The sequence below is a fragment of the Antedon bifida genome, chromosome 1 (assembly GCF_963402885.1).
Source record: "Antedon bifida chromosome 1, ecAntBifi1.1, whole genome shotgun sequence".
NCBI lineage: Eukaryota > Metazoa > Echinodermata > Crinoidea > Comatulida > Antedonidae > Antedon > Antedon bifida.
The window spans coordinates 20,877,264-20,901,142 of NC_136226.1; the positions used below are offsets into that span (position 1 = coordinate 20,877,264).

Consider the following 23,879-nt stretch of genomic DNA (forward strand, 5'->3'; position numbering starts at 1 on the left):
TGTGTTTAGATGGTTTGTCCTTGTGTGTTTGAAGACACTGTGACAACTTGTTGACTGCGCTATGAAATACTTTGATGTCGGCGTTTTGTAGTACTCGCTGGATACGTTGAGAAAGCTTTCCCAAATATGGTAAACATACGGTGACATTACCTTTGGCTGCTGGTAAGATGTGTTCAGTGGCGGATCTAGGGGGGTGAATAGGGTGGTTTGCCACCCCCCTTAATTCTCAAAAAAAAAAAAAAAAAAGATGCAACATACCCGCGACCGTCGCTAGACGTGGATTCGACGCACCTGACTCTTTTTTTGAATTAAGAAGAGTAGGCCTAGAGTTATGGGTTAGCATTAGTTGTGTAAATAGGCCTACATAGTGAATTACTATTTATGAATTCAAGAGTTTAAAAAGAAAACGCGATTTAAAATCTTCGGAAAATACCCACAACCGAGTTATTTTCTAAACACACGCACTCCTACAGTATTCGTGTGAATGCTGACGTCATCACGCTCCAAAAGTACACCATTTTCCATTTCAGTTTTAATTACCGCCTTGGCCCTCCGTGTGTGGGTGTGTGTGCAAGCGTTAGCGTGGTATATTTACACCCCTGAGTGGAGTGTAATATCGTGAACTTTTTTCTGGCGTATGAAGGTTTTTTATATAATAATGGTATGCAGTATAAACAATAAAAATAAATAAGAAACATGGTGTTCTTTTATTATTTCATAGGCATAAAATAAACATGAAATGTCTTGTATGTACACGGCCGAAAAAAAGTGTGTGGCGTATTTGTCGTTTTATTGATTTGTGTTATAGACACGGCGATTACTGCAATCATTGTATACTAAATTACATTGAGTTATTCACCCGGCTGTAGGGTATATATCTGAGGTTAACAGACCACCAAAACACAACACAACATGCACTATCGAGGCATTTTCGGAGTACGACATTACCAAATGTTCATTTCGTTTAAAGTGTTTTTCGATCAAAGTTTATTATTAGTTCGTCGATAAAGATCCGTACAGTATTTAGGAAGGATTTATTTAAATTTACGCCAATTTACAATTTTCGTTGGATGATCTATAGTATAGTTGAAGGTGCTGTAGCAAAGTTTAAGCCAAGTACGAGAACTGATTTGTCGGATTGTGACAAGTCACGACTGCTTAAGTTGACTACAGTCGTGGCATTAAACTGAGTACAGCTAAGAGTTGGTGCTGGTTTCTCTCGGTAAAGTTGAGTAGAAACCTGGTGTGGCTGATTTGTTCCCTCAATAAGGACTGGCTGGCCCTTTTGAGAATGTCAAAAGCTGCTCTTTTTGAATGGGCGTATTTATCTGGAGTCCTCTTAGGATAACATTGGAGTCTCTGCATCTCTTAAGAAAGGTCAGGTTGTTAACAAGTTTAGCGCGTTTGATAAATAAACATTCAAAACTTCTGACAAGTTGATGTAACGGTTTCCCGTAGAGCTGGGTAATATATTGTTTGAAATCAAATGTTGATATAAAGTTTCCGGTACACCACATATATAAGTTCTGAAAAGAACTGTTGAGTTTCTCAACATTTCGATCAATATGCTTTGATCGTCCTCAGGAGTGAGAATGCAGAAAGTCCAGGAAACTTGGAATATAACTCGAATAGTGTGGGACTTATGTGAAAGCCAGAAACAATAGCAAGTTCACACAGTGGGAGGGATTGAAAATAGCTATGGAAGAGCATTGTTTCTCATGGACATGGTATCAAGATATTTTTTTCACTATTTTAAATCTTGAATTATGTAGTTTTTGTATTTGTGAAAATTGCAATTTTGAAAACTCCAACTTATGTCTGATTTCGCTTGCATGTGCCACAATTACTAATTTTTTTATTATACTGGGCAGACCAGGGTTGATTTTGGACAATAAAACAAACTTTTGCAATTTTATTTAAAAGGTATTTTCAGCTAAATCCACCTATCTATAATTTTAAGAATATTTATCCGTTTCCAATAATCACTTATATATTGTGTATCTGAAGAACATAGAATGTCTATTTGTCATCTGATGAGCATAGTTAGTTAGTAAGTCTTTAGATATTTTCTACATTATCATTGCAAAAAGCATGTACTAAATAAATAATAATATTTTGTATTTACAGGGTGTAGGTCAATTGCTTATAACATAACTCAACCATTAATTTCAAGATCAAAAGATGGTGAAATAGACAATCAGCTTTTGGAGTCTACCGCTTTAAAAGATTGGTCGGTACAAGATGTTTGTGAATGGCTTCAACTACTTGGCCTAAGTCAATACTCCAAAACGTTCAAAGAAAATTGCATCGATGGCCAGGAGTTAATTATGATGGATAGTGATATGCTAGCCAGTGGACTTGCTGTCGGTATGTAGTAATTTTATTTTACTTGTCCAGATATGAAATTGAATAGTTTTACATTTTTTTTTAATTTTTGCAAACAATCAATAATGAGTTAAACATTAATATGTGCGTACATAATGGAATTTTGTGTTCTTACTATCCTGAATTGTGTGCAAACTTGAAGAGCTAGAGTATATTTTAAATGGTCGCTTACAACTTGATATGCTTGTATCTTTGTAACCGACAATCACAGAGACTTGTTACCGGAAATGACATTTTTGATGTTTTGACCTGTGACCTCGTAGTTATTGAGATATGGCAAGCTGAGTCACAGAATCTTGACGCAATGTCTCCGGAACCACCGGTAGGTGGCGCTGTACACGACTAAAACGGAACACACTCAATTACTTTCGTAGTGAAAAATCAGCGAGCTTATGGCTCAGTAGGCTTGTATTGAGGCTATGGCCCAGGGGGTCGCAGGATCGATTTTCTACTCAATTTTTTAAATTATTTTTTTAGTTTGAGAGAGATTATTTAAATGGTTGGTTTTAAATAGTACTCTAGTAGCTAGATCAACTTTCATATGCACTTTGAGGTCCAGAGAATTTGACTTCAGAAATTGGTTTAGGGTGGTCAAACAATCAATTTTGGCTTGGTTACACATTTTGAAAATGTTGCGAAATGTCAAAGGTCAGGGTGAAAGGTTATAAGACCAAACACCAATAAGTCCTTAAATCTCAACAAATACTGGTCACAGCAAGGTATTTTTGGTCTCAAATTGATCAGAAGGTATACATTTATATTCAGTCTAATGGGACATTTTAGTAAAAAATGACCGGAAATGCCATTTCTGACCAGGGCATATATGTGTTTTCGTAACTACTGGTCGTAGACACTTGAATTTGGTCTTAAATTGGTCGAAATATACATTTTGTTATTTGTTACACATTTTGAAAAATGTTACAAAAGGTCAAAGAGTCAGGGTCAAAGGTTATATGAACAAACACAAATAGGTGTATCTCGACAACCACTGGTCACAGCAAGTCAATTTTAGTCTCAAATGTTGAGAAGGCATGCATTCATATTCAGTCTAATGGGACATCTTCATATCCCTGTAAGTACTGGTCGTAGAAACTTAAATTTGGTATCAAATTTTTCGAAATTTACATATTTATATTCATTCTAATATTATATTTTACTTATCACGTTTTGTGATGGACCTCAAGGAAGACACCACCCCTGGTTGTTTATTGGTGACCGACTTGTGCAGATAAAGGTAATCGTCCTGGCTCTCCTTTACACGGTGGGGTGACTAGCTGTCAGCACAGGTCTGCCAGTTACGAATGAGTCAGGGTGGCTAGGAGAGGTTTGCTCAGCCGCCCAGCTAAATTTGAGCGGAAACTTCTCTAATGATGAGAAACCTAAACAGGGTTAAAGCTCCTGAAGAAAAGAAGAAAAAGAAATACAGCTTCTCCTCCTCCAATGGGCCTATGAGACGTAGAGCAGTATGATGCAGAAACTCCAAAGCCAATTGGAAACCGAACCGAAATTGGAAGGGTTGATGTTAATAAACCAAAGGAAAGAGAAGCACTTTTAAATAGATTCTACGACCAACTTTAAACTGCCATAAATGCCACACCCAACAGGGACCTTCTTATTATCATGGGCGATTTTAATGCCAAGATTGGACAAGAATGGAAAGAATGGGAAAATGTCATGGGAGGTTTTGGTTTTGGAGAGAAGCTCCTAAATTTCTGTGCCGTCAATAATCTATTTGTAACTAACACAATGTTCAAGCAATCAAAAGAAAGTCGACAATGGAAGAAATCATCAGTGCAGTGAGAAAGCTAACTGTTGGCAAAGCTTAAATCTGCAGGAGAAGCTGGCATACTTCTCAGACTTTGTCAGAAAATTTGGGATGAGGAAACCTTCCCGGATGATTGGGGAAATTTCATTATAACCCCAATTTAAAAAGAGAGACAAATTGTATTATAAAAGTTACAGTATGCAGGGATGAGGTATACCATGTTATGGTCGGACTCTCCTAGCGGCGGACGCTTCAGTAAACACGTTCTTAATGGCTGAATAACAATGATAAATAGTGTTATTACCTCTTGTCGCTACTGTTACATGTTGATACAATTTTGGAGTCTTCTTCTTTAGGTTTACCATCATAATAAGTGTTCCTTTTGGAGACTTTGTTTCAATATCTGATAGTATTGTTGACAGATTGATCGCTGCATCGTCCGCGTTCACTTCCGGTAGTATGTAAACAACAGAAACAATTATTGATGACAGTTCTCTCGGCAGGAAAAACGGTCTACATTTAATGGTAAGTAGCTCAAATTCGGTAGTACAGATTTTGTGAACAACTTTAATATCGGTACACCATTTTTTGTTTACAAGGAGACACACTCCACCACCACAGGATTTTCCCGTAACGTCAAAGTCCCGATCTAAGCGATGTAGACTAATTCCGGTGGGTATCATTGCCTGTTTCAGTACTGATTGATCAAGCCAGGTTTCGGTTATTTGCGACAGAGTCTAACGAGCAGGCCACCTCTCCTTCCTCTTTTCCGCCGACGCGGTGGGCTTGGCAATGGTGGACTTCGGTTTGGTAGGCTTAACTTTATATCGTCGGGAAAGCCATCAAAAACAAAACTACTGACATTTGTAAAGCGATCCTTAATTGCAATTAACTCTTCTCTAGAGTATGTAAACATAGCTTGTGCAAACATTACAAATAACGTAGAAATCACGACAAAAACTAGCACAAATCTCAGAGCCATGTCGCCATAGATTACGGCGCCAACCTATCATCCTATTGCCTGTCTGCCAATAATGTGGAAACTACTCACTGGAATCTTGGGAGAAAAGCCGTACCAGCACCTTGATAGGAGCGACATTCTAGCTGATGAGCAAAAAAGTTGCATAAAAAGAGGACGAGGAACAAAGGACCATTTACTGTAGACAAGGCGATCCTAAAGAACATGATAACCGTGATAAGGAATAGCATGTCGAATTGGAAAACGGTACTGACCTCAAAATTGAATTTTAATAGTACAACCCATTCTAAAGGCACACGAAGCCAAAGCCATAATGATTTCGTTGTCCCCACCTGGAATATTTGTCAAGGCAAAAAAACTTTTACTTATCGTTCATTTAAAAGCTGGAATGAACTTCCAAATGAATTAAAAATTAACTTTAAAAATATGTATATTAATATTAAATGCGCAACATTTAAACCAAGTTTTGTTTTTTATTTCTAAAATTGATTTTTATTTTTTAATGTATATTTTCTCTATTCATTATTTTGATTACTCTTTGTCTTTACTTTATTATGTTTGTTATGATATTTCCAATTACTGTACCACTTTGAAAATCAGTGCACTAGTACTGAAAGTGCCTGCAGAATAATTTACTATTTCATTTCTTCACTTTGACGAATTATAGGTGATCATGTTTATAATTTTACTGATATTTAATTTTTTTTTAAACATGCACGTATGTTAAATATGACTGCAAAATATTGATTTATGCAATCCTATTACCTGATGCATATATGCTTATGGTGCTGATTGGTGCCTATTAAGTGTCATAGAATATAATACTCTATACAGCACAGTGTACTGTATATCTATATACAGTGTAACATAGGTCATATTACGGGAAACACACCATGTTCTAATTTTTTGGTATGATGACCTTGTCAAAATAAACTTGAAGATCACAATTTCGAAAGATAATGAATTGAGCAAAGAATTATAAGATTTGGAAGAAATTTTGGCACGTACAAGTGCACTGCATGCTCTTTGAAATTTGTATAAATTTGACGAAAGAGAGAAAAAAACTACTTTTTAACTTCAACTGGCCATTTCATAACATCACCGGCAATAAGGTTGCACCAGCCAGAACCAGCACCAGCCCATGAGGGCGCACTGGCTCACAACATCCGATAAGCTTATTTTTTATATGATTTAAATTATAATCATCAAGGTCACCTTTAATTCTGAAGAGCTGTAAGATATTAAAAAATATGGTGTAGGTGAAATAACACGGCCTAGGTTATTCAAGTTTTTATGCGTGATGACATCATCAAAATGAAAATGTTGACAACTCATGAGAAAGATAATTAATTTATTATTTATACTAAAATTTGAGCGAAAATCAGGAACAAAATAACCGAGATGCACTCTATTGAATGTGATAATCTATGACGAAAGAGAAAAAGACCTAATTTTTAAATTCAAGTGGCCATTTGATGGCGTCACATCATTTGTAAGTCAAATGTGTACATGAATTCATATCTACAAATCAATGGCTTCCAGAATTAGTTAAAAAATTGGGGGTCACTGTGCATTCTGAAGAATTATTTTCATTTTAAAAATGCCTTATTTTTTACCATTTTCAGCACTTTTTTGCAATTAATGTGCGCATTTTGTCATTTTTAACCTGCTCGTCTAGCGTTATTTTAAGTCAGAATGGACTCAAATTTGGTGAATGTACTAAGGATGATGAGTAGAAAGCGATTTCTACAAATAAATACGTATTTTTAAGCTGGTTATCCGCAATACCTTGCGGAAAACCAATAAAGTTTTCATACAATAACAATAGGTGATCATTTTATTCTAAATGATCACCTAATAAAGATTTCATAAGATAACAATAGGTGATCATTTTATTTTAAATGATCATCTAATAAGAATAAGAATAAAGATTTCATACAATAACAATAGGTGATTATTTTATTCTAAATGATCACCTAATAACTAGAATTTAATTCGTCACTTTGACGAATTATAGGTGATCATTTTTTTATAATTTTAATTAAATTTAACATGCATGTACTTTAACATACGATCGAAAAAAGTTGATGCCATCCTATAACATGATGAATATACGCTTATAATGCTGAGTTGTACCTATTATGTGTCATAGTATACTGTATATCCATATATGCACAGCTTTTATCTGCTTTCTTTGTTGAAGAGAATATTTAGAGGGTTATGTTAAGTTGATAGAATTTTTAGAGGGTTATGTTAATTTGATAATTGGAAGAGTTTATTTAGTTGATAGTTGAGAAGATTATTTAGAGGGTTAGGTTAAGTTGATAGTTTGATTGCAATTTGTAGCTCTTGGTGTCGTGTCAGACGATACATGGACATTTTCATGAATTCCTTGATTTTTCTTCATATAACCAAATTTAATTTGCCTTTGATTGCTGCGCATGCATAGCCTAAAGTGATATCCGGTAACATTGCGTCAAGATATGAGCATACTAGGTCATAATTCCGGAAATGTTGATTCTGACAAGATGATGAGTATAGAAACATATGTTCTGAGCAATTTGACACTAAAATGAACTTTGTACCTCTACTGGTTACCAATATATTTTATCTTTTTGTTTTGGCCACCATTTTTAAAATTCTCCAAGTATGATCATATAATACAATAACAATAATACAAAAACATGAACTTTGTGCAAATGTTTTAATGTGCATGTTGTATTTGCACGTATTTTGTTTTATTAAAATAAAAATCTACTACTGTATCACAAATATCACCTATATTCTGTATAGTTCTTAAATTGTTTGTGTTCTAAATTAAAGCATGGAGAAATACGTTAGTTAACTTATTTCTCCATGGCTAAAGCATAATTCTTTTTTTTCAGAACCACTTGGGCACAGGAATAAATTATTGCGTAGTGTAAAAGCAGTCAAAGAAAATACTTTCTTCACTCAAAAAGAATCAGGTTAGTAAATTTACAAATTATGTTATGTTTCCATATCTGGCACTCTTTACAATTTATTTAATGTGAGCACACGTACTGTATACTATCTTTATTCGATATGTTATGACGGAGTATACACCGTAGTAAATATTATATTTTGATTAATTCCATTTTTTAAATTATATTATATACAGAATTATCTGATCGGGCTGGGTAACAAGTAAAAAAAATAAAATAAAATAAAATACAAAGAAGGGATAAAAGAAAGAAAATATAAGATAAGAATAAAATATACGATATATGATATGGCTTCAAATGAGTCAAATGAGTCACAGTACAGTATGATATTCAAGTAAGATGATATGAAATACACAAAATCCTGACTGACAAACTCGTGGGAAGACGCACTGCTTATCAGTACATTAACATGCGGTCAGTTGACTGTGGTTTTTGGCGTCTTTTATCTAAGCCGCCATGCATTTGCCGAGTTGCCTACCTGTAAGGGCATTACAGCATTTCATTCACTCCCGGACAGGCATTCACTTTCTTTTGGCATGGAATAAAATTATTAAATTCATTCCGCGATGTTTTCAAAAGAACGAACAAAGTGTTTTTATTGTAAAAAAACATTAAGAAGAGATAGGCTGCGAAGTTTAGGTACAGAGAGTCAGTACCACCAGGAGGAGGGTTGCACAGATTTACAACAAGATCAGACAACAGGCCTACGACTAATCTTAGAGAGGAAGACCAATCTGTGAGTCATTTGCAGCCCCAAACTATTGTGCCAATGGAAATTGAGGTACTGTATAATAAAGCAAATTGTATGATAATATTAAATACGCCTACATCATTAAAAAAAATTAAATAATAAATTATTGTAGGTAAAAATGGTTAATGTTTTGTAGTCAGTTGATAGTGAAAGTATGTAGATAAGTGACGTGTATAATCTATGGGACGTAAGATCCGCTTATCAGAACGATTCTAAAAAATGTTAGCATTAATATTATACATATTTTTATACAGGTCCAACCATAGACGCCTGCGCATAACTTCGGGACAGTTGGGGTATCGTATATTTCAATTTCTAAACACTAGTGCCAATAATAACAATACCACAGTATTGAATTGGTTGTCCGCTTTTGATAGTATAGTTATTAAGTTAAGATAAATGTATAACTCTACTCGATTCATCATTCGTCACATCACATATCACTATTGTAAGATAAATATCTGAGCATCGTAATGATTAAATTCAATAAGTATACACCTTATTACTTTCAACAGGACCTGGACCAGCGGAATGATAGCAGTGATGTAGAAACCGACACTTTAAAAACAGCAATCGGAAACGTTTCCAAACTACAAGACAACAAAGATGCACAATTAAGTGAGCCAACAATCGAGCCTAAAGACATGAACATACTTCAAATAGAAGAAATCCAGAAAGAACCGATTTCGCTATTGCTCGATCCTACAAATTCGTTTCCAACAGATCCAGCACTGTTTGTGAACAAAATAAGAACACCAGCGTTTGTTCGGGCAGTTATGGAAAAAGGTCCATGTCAACCAGGACTACATGAACCCTTTAAATTTCCTCAAAATAAATTAATGAGATCATTCCGACCGTCATGGTATTACAGGGATATGAAAAATGGCCTTAAATCTGTTAGAGATTGGCTAGTATATTCAGTAAAGAAAGATTGCGCATACTGTTTTCCGTGTTGGCTGTTTGCAGATAGATTAGATAGTCATTTCAATCCATCATTTATAGAACCTGCGCATGGATTCGTCAAGTGGAAGAAAGCTACAGAAAAGTTTCGCGCTCACGAACAGTCATCTATTCATCACGATTCTGTAAGACAATTTGTAGCGACCACCAAACGTCTTAACATTGGCATGACTGTAGACAAACAGCAACTCAGAGTGTATGAGCAGCAAATTGCGCAAAATAGAGCGGTGTTGCATCGTCTGCTTGATATAACATTCTTTTTGGCCAAACAGAACCTTGCATTTCGGGAACACAGAGAACTTCGATTTAGTTGTACGAGCAAAGTAAAAAGTGAAAATGAAGGCAACTTTTTAGAATTAGTTAAGCTTCTGTTCAAATACGATGGGGTATTGGCAAAGCACATAGCCACAAGTCCTCGACATGCCATGTACATGAGCCCTAAGATTCAGAATGACTTTATATACGCACTTTCTGAGGAAGTTACACGAATGATACTATCGCATGTCACTTCTGTGGTGTTATACTTGATAGCACAATTGATGTTTCACACAAAGACCAGTTATCGTTCTGTTTGCGATACGTAGATGATACCTTTGTTATTCAAGAACGCTTTTTGCAGTTTGCAGATTTAAAGTCTAGCAACTCAGAAAATTTGTTCAAACAATTAAAAGTGCTTTTGGAAAAACATGGATTAGATATAAAGCGGATTCGTTGTCAGTCATATCATGGAGCCAACAACATGTCTGGTCATTTAACTGGTTTGCAGGCTCGCGTAAAAAAAGAAAACTCGTCTGCTACATATGTACACTGCTGTGCACATAATTTAAACTTAGTACTGGTACACGCGTGTAATGGATGTGTTGATGCTGTAACTTTTTTTGGGACAGTGCAAAAGCTCTATACATTTATCACCGGGAGCCACCCACGACTGGATATCTTTCAAGATGCTCAAGACAAGCTTAAAATGAAGAGAACAACTTTGCAAAGGTTATGCGAAACTTGATGGTACTGTAAGTACAAAGCAGTAAAGGCTGTTAAAGATACTTACCCAGCAATGTTATTAGCTTTAGAGAAGATTGTAGGAAGGGAGAAAACTCCTGAAAATGTAGGTGAAGCACAGGGCCTATTAGATGCCATCAGCAAGTTTGAGTTTTTGGTTCTATTGGAAATGTGGATAAACATTTTAGCAGACATCAACATTCTTTCTGAATACCTTCAGAAAATAAAGATAGACGTGGTTACTGCGTCAGCTATGATTACAAGCACAACTGAAATAGTAACTAAAAGACGATCAGAAGAGCATTTTAGGGATTGCATAAATACAGCAACATCCATTGCTGCAGAAGAGGAACTCACTGCGACATTCACAAGGCGAAGACTTCGTAGACGAAAAAGAATGCCAGGAGAACAAGCTACTGATGAACCCCATGAAGATCCAAAAGACAGATTCAGAAGAGACGTATTTTATTTTATATACGATAAGATTATTAATGAACTTAAAAACAGATTTGCTGATTTCCATAACCGGGTTAGACCTTTCGGCTGCTTAATGCCTGCTAATTTGGGAAAGATGGACATGTTCAGTGATTTAGCTAGGTCATACTCGGAAGATATTGATATTGGACTAGCTGAAAAAGAATATGAACAGTTTTGCTTGCTGTATAAAGAACTTAAACCTGAGAAAGGAACTATTGAAACTTTGCAAGATATGCTGCATTGGGTTTTCAAAAATAGTTTACACACTGCATATCCAAACATGGGAATCCTTTTTCGCATATTTGCAACAATATCGGTGGCTTCTGCCACAGCAGAAAGATCATTCAGTAAGATGAAACTCGTTAAAAACTACTTGCGGTCAACCATGGGAGAAGAACGGCTATCATCGTTAACCCTAATATCAGTTGAAAGAGACCTTTCTGAAAATGCAAACTTTGACAGCGTTATCAACACATTTAGTCGCATGACAGTTACAGGAAGACGAAATGTTCAACTTTGAATGCTTATAAAATTCAAATGATCACAGACAAAGTGGACAATTACTAGTACATGTAACACTTAATGTTTATAGACTACTGTATAGTTTATTATTTAGTTCAAACACACAAGTATATGGCTAATCTTAATATACATTGCGTTAATATGTCGTATTTGTTTGTGTTTTTTTTATATACGTTGAGAGACAGGTTTACCAAGCGCGGTTCCGGTCCATAGAACACGCGCGGGCATCTCTCATACACAAATTCTGACGCTGTGCTGTGCGTGTGAGGCCACCTTAAAAAAATACACTCCTACTAATCGTATGTAACGCGCTAGCGATCAGCAAAACGAACGTACTTCCGTGGTTGGCTGTCGCTCCAATACTTAATCTTTCAGTCTTCTAACCGGAAAAATTACTACCTTTGCCAGGCGCGGATCCAATGTTAGATTGGGTTTTAAAATGTTATGTCACCTGTGTTTTTAACGGTGGAAAATGTACGATCATTTTGCTGATTGCTGTGCAATAAATGGGAGTGTTATTTCCAGGCCAACTACTACTAGGCCTAGCCTAGTTGGAGGCGCCATTTATCATGAATTTTATGTGCGAGAGTACCATTTCCGACGATCTAGGGGTGTCACTTACCAAAATTGGCTTCGCCACAGCCCCCACCATGGGGGTGCTGTGGCTCAAGTACTTGGTGTCTGGAAGGATCAGCCCCTGTTTGCCCCCCCCCCCCTGACAAGACCCCCTTGTTACGCGGCTGCTTTGTATTTTTTTTTCTTCATGGATCAAATAAATTTATTTGTGACTTGTGACTTTAGTAGATAATTTAAATATGGTTGAACCCTACTAACCGTTATAAGCAATCTGTAGTTATAATGCCTACTGTGGGGCGTTGTAGGTATCACTATTGGTATCACCATTTAGACTTCCTCCATGGACTAATTTATTTTTAATGAACCACAAGTTAATGAATTTTTTTTTTTTAATTAAAATTGTAAAGTACCAATAGACAATATTTAGCGTAAATAATCTTTGTGTCATCATATTTAGGCAAAAATAACTCTTAAAGCAACAAAATACTTGACCACTCCTAATTCTCTTGTAGCATGCAATATGAGAAATTAAATGCTGCATTCTGGACTATATAATCTGTATTATTGTTTGCCAGTGTAGGAAAATGCGAAAACTATCCAGCATATACATACAACCACATTGGTTTATCGTTTTATTTGACCAACATAAATACATGATCAATATATATGCCACTACTGAAACTAAGAGTATAGCTAGGCAATGGTCAATCCCTATGCTGATTGACTGAACGGAAGCTTGAAAGCAACACCGGGTGAATGAACTGACAATAAAATGAGTTTCTCAACATCATCTAAAACCTTTCCTCAGTTGAAAAATTATATCTACAAAATCAAAAATTAGCAACTGTCACCTGGAGAATCACCACATATTTTAAAATAATTTTTTCTTTATAGATACTTTGATAAAAAATATATCAAGATCCCTTAATGATAAATATAAAGTTCGGTATCTGTCATGACAACGTTGGTGTGTTGTGGGTGGACTCAAGACAAGAACATACTGTATATCATAAATATCCAGAATCTTTTAATTGTATGATTGCACCCAATCTGAGATCTATAATACAATTTATAATATGTGAATTATCTCATTTCACTCAACCGTAGTTTCCCTTCCCCGTAATCATTTACTTCGGTGATTTCTGATGACGTCTAGTCTTTTTAGCTCTTCTCCACCCCCGAACGGCACACTATAACATAGAAAAATACGATGTTCAGTTTAATTCAGTTTAAGGTATTTAAGTACATAAATATGTTACGATTTTAATGTAGTGTTGTATTTAAAAATAATTAATGTTTCATTGGTGACGCCATACATTAATACGATCAACCTTCACCGTGGTGTACGTCACTACATGTGTGGGTTTGCTGGGCTGTATAGCTTAGCTTGGCCTAATCTAGGTGGCCTTGTGATCGCTGGCTTAGCAGTTAGCTAGCCTCGTGATTTTTTTTTTTTTTGCATATGAAAAAGACATTACAAAACACCAAGGTATCTCAATAGAAACCATTGATTAAAGTATGATTTTTCATAGTTTTATTATTGTTGGATTTGGGAGTCGGCAAACTGGCCTAGATCTGTTTTTTAGGTGATAATTTGTAGTAATATCAATCATTTTTGTAGTGTAACATGATGGGTTTGGACTTAACAAGTCACAATTTACATCACGACAACCATGATATCATTTGTAGATTCTGTACTTTCTAATAAAAGATCAACATTTTCTAAAATACTTAAGTTTGAACTATATTAGGAGGACGATACCAACAGATTAAAAAGAAAGGTGTACAATTAATTTCTTAATTTCTAAGACAATGATTTCTAGTTCATTGATACAAATATATTTTATTAGGCGATCATTTAGAATAAAATGATCACCTATTGTTATTGTATGAAATCTTTATTGGTTATCCGCAACGAAGTTGCAGGATAACCTCTTGTGATTGTACAAAATCATCATCATCTTCTTTTTTAGGTGATCATTTAGAATAAAATGATCACCTATTGTTATTGTACAAAATCTTTATTATTATTGTTATTATTAGGTGATATTTAGAATAAAATGATCACCTATTGTTATTGTACAAAATCTTTATTATTATTAGGTGATCATTTAGAATAAAATGATCACCTATTGTTATTGTACAAAATCTTTATTATTAGGTGATCATTTAGAATAAAATGATCACCTATTGTTATTGTATGAAATCTTTATTAGGTGATCATTTAGAATAAAATGATCACCTATTGTTATTGTACAAAATCTTTATTATTATTAGGTGATCATTTAGAATAAAATGATCACCTATTGTTATTGTACAAAATCTTTATTATTATTAGGTGATCATTTAGAATAAAATGATCACCTATTGTTATTGTACAAAATCTTTATTATTAGGTGATCATTTAGAATAAAATGATCACCTATTGTTATTGTATGAAATCTTTATTGTTATTATTATTCTTCTTCTTTCTGTACACTTTTGTTTAGCAATTATCTCAAAAAGTTGAATAACAATGATCACAAAAATTTCACAATGTCTTTCAAATACTTTAACTTAGCCATAATAAGCTTTTCAGCGTGATCACTCAACCGTGACGTCACGTATACGCGATTTTGTGAAATCACATTATCAATCATATGTCCATAATTGATTATGACATATTTATGAAATTCACTACACGTAAATTTCAGGTCAAGGTAAAAAATATTAGCAAATAAAAACTCGCGCGTCTCAAGGTCATGCACGTGAAATCGCGCGTAAAGATTTTTAAAAGCTCAAAATTAAGTTTTGATCAATTTAGAGCATGAGTTAGGCCATTTGCGTGTTTCAAAAAATTACTGCGCAAAACTGCTTTTCAGCGTGATCACTCAACCGTGACGTCACGTATACGCGATTTTGTGAAATCACATTATCAATCATATGTCCATAATTGATTATGACATATTTATGAAATTCACTACACGTAAATTTCAGGTCAAGGTAAAAAATATTAGCAAATAAAAACTCGCGCGTCTCAAGGTCATGCACGTGAAATCGCGCGTAAAGATTTTTAAAAGCTCAAAATTAAGTTTTGATCAATTTAGAGCATGAGTTAGGCCATTTGCGTGTTTCAAAAAATTACTGCGCAAAAATGCGTTTTTGCGTGCGCAATTCTTAAAATGCGTAAAAAATATGAATTTTTTTTACAAATCGTATTCTACTCACCATCCTTAGTACATTCACCAAATTTGAGTCTGTTCCGACTTAAAATAACGCTATACGAGCAGGTTAAAAATGACAAAATGCGCACATTAATTGTACAAAAGTGCTAAAAATAGTAAAAAATAAGGCCTTTTTAAAATTAATATAACTCTTCAGAATGCACGATGACCCCCAATTTTTTTAACTTATTCTGGAAGCCAATGAGTTGTAGATATAAATGTATATACACATTAGACGTACAAAATGGTATGACGTCATCATTTGGCCACATGAATTTTTAAAATAGGGTTTTTTCCCCTTTTGTAATGGACCACCATATTCAACAGAGCGCAACTCGCTTATCTATGATCGATTTTCTTTAAATTTTTAATATATTCTACCTCAACCAATTATGTTACTTATGAGTTGCCAATATTTTCATTTGGATGATGTCATCACGTCTTAAAATTTAAATAACGGTGGTTACGTAATTTCACCTACAGGGTATACTTGAATACCTTACAGCTCTTCTGAATTAAAGTTGACCTTGATGTTTATAACTTATTATGAGAGCTGGTGAAATGTAGATATGAATTATTATAAAAATTAAGCCTATCGGATGTTGTGACGTTATCATATGGCCAGTTGAAGTTAAAAAGTAGTTTTTTCATCTCTTTCGTCAAAGTTATACAATTTTTAAAGAGCGCGCACCGTCCTTCTATGTGCCAAATTTTCTTCCAATTGTTATATTTTATTGCTCAATTCATTATCTTTCGATATTGTTATCCACAAGTTTATTTTGATAATGTCATCAGTGCCAAAAAATTAGAACATGATGTGTGTCCGTAATTTCACCAATGCTACACTGTATATAGATATACAGTATATACTGTACATAATGTATATGGCATATAATAGGCACAGCACTATAGTATAACCGTATAATAGGATGGCATACATCAACATTTTCCGATTGTATTTTAACATACGTGCATGTTTAAAAAATATTAATGTCAATAAAATTATAAAAATGATCACCTATAATTCGTCAAAGTGACGAATTAAATTCTAGTTATTATTATTCTTCTTCTTTCTGTACACTTTTTGTTTAACAATTATCTCAAAAAGTTGAATAACAATGATCACAAAAATTTCACAATGTCTTTCAAATACTTTAACTTAGCCATAATAAGCTTTTCAGCGTGATCACTCAACCATGCGCACATTAATTGTACAAAAGTGCTAAAAATAGTAAAAAATAAAGCCTTTTTAAAATTAATATAACTCTTCAGAATGCACGATGACCCCCAATTTTTTTAACTTATTCTGGAAGCCAATGAGTTGTAGATATAAATGTATATACACATTAGACGTACAAAATGGTATGACGTCATCATTTGGCCACATGAATTTTTAAAATAGGGTTTTTTCCCCTTTTGTCATCATCCAAATGAAAATATTGGCAACTCATAAGTAACATAATATTTGAGAGGTTCTGATTGTTCTTGTTCTAAGTGTAAATCTGTTTCAGCAGTTTCCAGTGCTACATAGTGCAACTCTCCAATCAGACCGATAGTTATCGTGCTCTCACTTCTACATCGCCGAGGATGATAGTGTTTATCACATTGATGTTGATATTGAGCATGTCAGCAACACCTTGGACTGCTAGGTTATCTGCCCATTCACCATTTGTTAGGCCTTCGATATAATACTCGAGCTGCTGATGTTGTTGTAGTGTCAGCATTTCAAGAGAAATTTCATCGTCGGGAACACTTGTGGGAATCTGTAAAAAAACCAATATAGTCCTCGCAGGAGTCTGTTGTATCTAAGAAGTGTATTAGCATCTGCCGCATTTCTGTGGCACTAATAGTCTGTATTCCTGCTGCATGAAGAGAGATAGATACTGCATAAAAGAAACAATTTCCATCTGCAGGCACGTTTTGAATTTTCATATTGTGCCTCTTTGCTAATTGTGTCAACACTAAGTAGTCATTTTTAACAGATAAACATTCAAACAAGTTTTCAATTGTGGCTGGACTTGAATTACTACAGGTACTAGAGGTATAAAATACATTGTGGTGATTTTCTCCAACAGCTGACTGTATCCATAACTACTTGGGGTCTATCTGATTTTATTCCTTCACATCTTAAGCCATCTTTCACATTCGGGCCCTTCTTAGCGTCACTAGTCTTTCCTTTTGCTACCATCTTAGGACAATCCCCTATTTTATGTCCCTTCTCCTTACAATTAAAGTATTGTATCCTTGCTGCCTAGCTCCCGGGTTATTCTGAGTACTATTCTTAGTTTTACTATTTTCTTGGCCCTTAAAATATGTAGACTTATTTTCAGAATTTACAGCATTCCAATAGCCACGACCACCTCTATTAGCTATATAATCATCAGCTATCATAGCCATATCATAGCTCTTATTTACTTGTTTATCTCTAAGATAAAGCCTCAGATCTTCAGGCTTTTTGTCAAGTGCCTGTTCCATTATAATCATTTCAATAATGCCTGCAGCATCATCTTCTTTTACGTTAGCACATTTCATCCAACATTTTATATAATGGGAGAGCTCATTCAGCCACTCCCTGATTGACATATCTTTAACTCTGTTCAAATTTCTAAATTTAAGTCTGTAGGTCTCTGCGGATACATCATACTTTTCTAAGATTTCCTTCTTTAAGGTCTCATAATCTACACATTCTTGTATGGTTTATTTATTTACCAGATTTCTATAGCGCCCTTTTCATGAAAACTCATGCTCATGGTTAAGGATGCATAGGCTGTCCTAGCTTTACCAGACAGTTCAGTTCCTAGCGGCCCACATACTCTTATCCCAACCTGTGGCTTTTGCCAAATGTTCAAATGTTCTAAAATATATATCAATATCATCTGATTCCTTCAAAATAGGAACCTTTACAGCTGTACCTTCATTTCATCTACTACATTCCTAGCATTACTGTAGCTTTTTCTTCTCTATTTTCTAATTCTAACATTTTCACTCTTTCTTGTGATTAAATTTTTCTTTCCTCTATATCTGCTTCTAATCTTAATTGGTCTTGTTGGTACTGTAATTAGGTGATCATTTAGAATAAAATGATCACCTATTGTTGGTTATCCGCAACGAAGCTGTATGATTTTTGTGTAACGCTTTTCTCAAAAACTTGCAAACATAACATTTTGTTAACTATCTTAACATATTGACATTTATTTTATATCATGCGCTAACTTTCCGTAGAAAAAAAATTGCGTGTTTTACACAAAGTTACGCGTGCACGCGCATTTAAAATTTTTAAATGCGGAAAATTAATTTCTAATCAACTTTCTACGCGTTTCATGTCGTTTTAAGCATGTAAAAAATTCCCACGCGTGCGCAATTTTTTACGTGTGCGGTGCGAACGTAGCATTAAAAACATTTTTTTTTCGCGTGATTTATGTTTTTCCAGCCTTTTCTAGTAATTTTACCAACTTTTAAACAATTTCGACTTAAAGTTACGTCAAACGAGCACGTCGAATTGGACAATTTGCACGTGTTTTTGATGAAAAAGTTCAAAAATTCGTCAAAATTATGCCTTTTTTTAAACAGTCGTAATTTCTAAACTGCACGGTCAACTTTTTGTGGATGACATATTCTGGAAGTTGATGAGTTGTAGATATCGGATCATGTATTAATATGGCCAACCGGACATTGTGACGTCATCGTATGGCCACGCGAATATAAAATTTAGGATTTTTGTATCTTTCGTCATAGCTCATCACATTTAATAGAGCGCATCTCCACTTATCCGTTTTCCATTTTCACCCCAATTTTGATATTGTCTAGGTCGATCAACTATCTTTCGCATGAGTTAAAAATATTTTAATTTTTATAACGTCATCATGCCTAAAAATTTAAATTACGTGTGGCATTAATTACATCTTTACAGTAAATTTTAATCTGTTATAGCTCGTAAGAATAAAATGTGATAATCACGATTAAAACGTTTTCTGGAAGCTATTGGATTGTAGATACGAAATCATGTGAAAATTTTGCAAATCGGATGTTGTGACGTCATCATATGACCAGTTAGATAAAAAAGTTGTATTTTCATCTTTTGCGTCATAATTCATTACATTTAAAAGAGCGCGCATCAATATTTCACGTATTCAAATTTCTTCTACACGTTAATATGTTGTTGCTGAGATAATTTCCTTCCGAAATTGCTACCTTCGCGTTTCATTTTAAAACCGTCAACATGTTAAAAATTGCAATAAATAGCGGGTCCCGTAATTTCATCTATTCTACACTGTATGTGATATGGATACAGATTATACTGTGTATACTATATATGAATCAAAATAATAGAATTCAGCAATAACAACATATCATATTCTTCAGTTCAGGTCATAATGCCAACGTGAACACTTCCTTTTGTCCTCAACCTATCCCCTTAATGTTAATGTTGCACCACTTGCGCGGCGGATAACCAAACTCGTCAAAGTGACGAGTTACATGCTTTTCTTTTTTCTGTTGATTGTTCAGCACTTCGAGGCGTCCTGAACTTTGCGCTATAGTAAATTGAACATTATTATTATTGTTATTATAAAATTGAAATTAAGAGACATGTATTCACATATTGAACGCGAAAAACCGAACACTTTTTTAGGCTGATTTTAATTATTATAAATGCTTTAATACATAGTGATGTTTCCTGAATACATATTCACTACACTGCACACTATTTCATGTAGATGTAGTAATGCTATGGCGGATGATTATGCCAAGATTATTCACACAAAATAGGTGGTCATAATATTCGAAAATCTGAAACACTTGTATTATAGCCTCACTTGATTCAATTATAATAAATATCATCTGAATGAAATAAAAAAATATATATATATAATTGTTATTTGTATCAAACAAAAACGAATGTCGTGTTCAGTGTGTAGAAGTTCACTTTTGATTGTTATCAATGATTTTATACATATTGATGTTTTTGTAATTCGTATTCACTACAATGCACATTATTTAATGTAGATGTAATGCTATTTTGAATGAGATCCTCCCAAGGTGATTTGCACAAAATACGTGATCATAGTCTTGGAAAGATCTCACCTGAAACCTTACTAAAAGCTAGCGGAGAAGTCAGAACACCACTCGGCGCAGAGACGTTAATTCCAAAATCTATTACCTGTAATAATTTGGATGCGTAGTAATTATTATTACTCCTGCCTGAAATATGGTTAAATAATAATTGTAATAACATTATCTTTAACTTAAATTCTTGTATATGACTTATAGGCCTATGTTACTTTTACTATTATTAGATTATAAAAGATGGTAATCAAAATTTTATTTGAATGGCCTCATGATAGCTATAATAAATAGGAGTCACTTCCACCTGTATTGAATCTAAACCTTTGCTGTATACATGATCAATCAATGTATTACTTTCAGTAGTAGAACTTGTAACATGTTGTTGGTACCCATTCTCTGACAATAAATTGTTCACTCTGGAAGGTTTTTTGAAAAGATTTTCATTAAAGTCACCCATTATGATACATTTTGTACTTACTTTATGTAACTGTTCTAGTTGGTTATCCGCAACTTAGTTGCAGGATAATTGGTTATCCGCAACTTAGTTGCAGGATAACCCTTGTGATTGTAAATATCTTTTTTTTTTTTCATCTTTATTCTTCTTTCTTTCCCGGATTTTTGTTGCAGCTATAATATTCATGCTATATAATTCATGTCATAGGATGGCATAATAATTGTCGAAGTTCATATAGTTTAAAGTATGTGCATGTTGCGTTTGCGCGGATAACCCGAACTCGTCAAAGTGACGAGTTCAAATCTAGTTGGTTATCCGCAACTTAGTTGCAGGATAACCCATGTGATTGTAAATATCTTTTTTTTCATCTTCTTCGTTATTCTTCTTTCTTACCCGGATTTTTGTGTGTCGCATTTCCCCTATTGATTGTGAACGTAACTTTGTATAACTTTATCAAATGATTGGCCTGTAGCTGTAGATGTGCAAGAAACTTCGTTATATGACGTTAGAGTCACGCAGCGTAAGTTACGCGCGATTTTATGAATTTCAATGATTGATCATAGATTATAAACCAAAAGTCATTTTGTATTGACACTTACTGAAAATTTAAGTCATATCAAGCGCAAACTTTCTATGGATTAAAAATGGCATGTTTCACAAGAAGTTACGCGCGCACGCGCATTTAAAATTTCAAAATGCGCAAAATTAATTTCTAATCAACTTTCTACGCTGATCATGACATTTTGAGCATGTCAAAAATTCCCACACGCGCGAAAAAAATTACGCGTAAGGTGCGCACGGAGCATGGAAATCATGTGTTTTTCTCTTGAATTATGATTTTACAGCCTTTCCTAGTCATTTTAAAAAAGATTGACATAATTTCCAATTAAAATGATGTCATACGAACACGTTGATTTAGACCATTTGCGCGCGCTTTAGTTGCAAAAGTGACACAATTTTGTCAAAATTATGCCTATTTTGAATCTATTATAGCTCCTCAGGATCAACCGTTACCCCCAATTTTTTTAATTTAATATAGAAGCAGATATGTTGTAGATATGAATTCATGCAGAATCTTTACCCCTCGGATGTTATGACGTCATCGTTTGGCCACACGAATGTAAAATATTGGATTTTTTACTGTTTCGTTATTGCTCATTACATTAAATAGAGCGCATCTCGCTTATACGTATTCCATTTCCTCATATATTTTAATACTGTCTAGGTCAATCAACTATCTTTCGCATGAGTTAAAAATATTTTAATTTTTATGACGTCATCATGTCTAAAAATGTAAATAACGTGGGTCACCTATTTTCATCTTTACAGTAAATTTCAATCTGTTATAACTCGTCAGAATAAAAAGTGATAATCATGATTAAAACGTTTTCTGGAAGCTATTGGATTGTAGATACAAATTCATGTGAATATTTTGCCAAACAGATGTTGTGACGTCATCATATGGCCAGTTGAATTCAAAAAGTCATATTTTCATCTCTTGCGTAAAAGTTCATTGCATTTAAACGAGAGCGCATCTCACTTTTACGTGCTCAAAATTCTTCCAATTTGTATTAATGTAATTATTTAGATAATTATCTTCAAAAATTGTTATCTTTATATGTCAATTTGATGACGTCATCTTGTTAATAATAGGATTTAAAAGATGGGTCTCGAAATTTCGTCTATGCTGCACTGTATATAACATACAATGTATTCTGTAAATACTGTAATATGCTGTATGCTACAAAATAGGTACAATTCAGCACTGTAAAAATATTTATTTCATGTCATAAGATGGTATAATAATTGTCGGCGTTCATATATTTTAAACGTATGTGCATGTTGCGTTTGCGCGGATAACCCGAACTCGTCAAAGTGACGAGTTCAAATCTAGTTATTGTATGAAATCTTATTCCGCTTTATTTCTTTCTGTACAGATTTTGTGTGTCAATTATCTCAAAAAGTAAAATGTCAATGTTCACAAAAATTTCACAATATCTTTCAAATACTGTAACTTAATCCTAATAAGCTTTTCAGCGTGATCACTCAACCGTGACTGTACTGAAGAAAGGCCCATAAATAATATATACACATACGCAAGAACTTTCTTATTTTTATTATCTTTTATTTTTCACACTTCTTACTAACCACGCTGTCGGTATTATCATTCTTTTTATCTATGACACGCCAAAACGGCCTTTTGCACACTATACAATAGCGCCCTCATTATTCTTTTGTTGTTCTTCAGAACATTCTCCCCTTCCTCGACATACAGTTGTTTGTCGATCCCTTTATTACAATCTCAACTAACCTTTTTTTTTTTTTAACATAATAATAAATATCATGAAACATCATTATCAACAAAAACCCTATCACTCATATTCACTATAATTATATAACATCATTTCTAAATTAAAAACTATTTTTACTGATATTAATATTCACATTGAACTTGTTGATAACTCATTTAACATCACTGTCCCTATTTGAACATTATCCAACAATGTATAACAATTATATGATCAATTTCTACACTGTTCACTTTAACATAATTCAACTTATTAACACTAAAACTTAAACATTTGTGCTTCTTAATATAACACCTTTCTGTATCTTGATATTTAACATTCTTTTAATCAAGTATCTCTAGTGGACAAATGTTTGTAATACCTCCAATTACATCTCCATTGTTAGTTTTCACCTTAACTACCCTTACATGACCGTCTGGTCCTTTATATATTTCTCTTATCCTACCCAGTGGCCATTGACCACGTACCGTAC

General features: G+C 34.1%; 2 protein-coding genes across 3 annotated transcripts in view; both read left to right on the forward strand.

Annotated features, from left to right (window-relative positions):
• Positions 1-23,879, forward strand: part of LOC144844733 (WD repeat, SAM and U-box domain-containing protein 1-like) — a 200,410-nt gene that overhangs the window by 150,256 nt on the left and 26,275 nt on the right. For both annotated transcript variants that reach the window (XM_078701781.1, XM_078701787.1), the window contains exons 8-9: positions 2,128-2,367; positions 8,015-8,095. In XM_078701781.1, the coding sequence (XP_078557907.1) occupies positions 2,128-2,367; positions 8,015-8,095 (321 nt within the window). The remainder of the gene's footprint in view (positions 1-2,127; positions 2,368-8,014; positions 8,096-23,879) is intronic.
• Positions 9,317-11,959, forward strand: LOC144852844 (zinc finger MYM-type protein 1-like). Its single transcript, XM_078710866.1, has 3 exons — positions 9,317-10,230; positions 10,284-10,795; positions 10,868-11,959. The coding sequence occupies exons 1-3, from the start codon at positions 9,317-9,319 to the stop codon at positions 11,797-11,799; spliced, it is 2,358 nt and encodes a 785-aa protein (XP_078566992.1). The 3' UTR covers positions 11,800-11,959.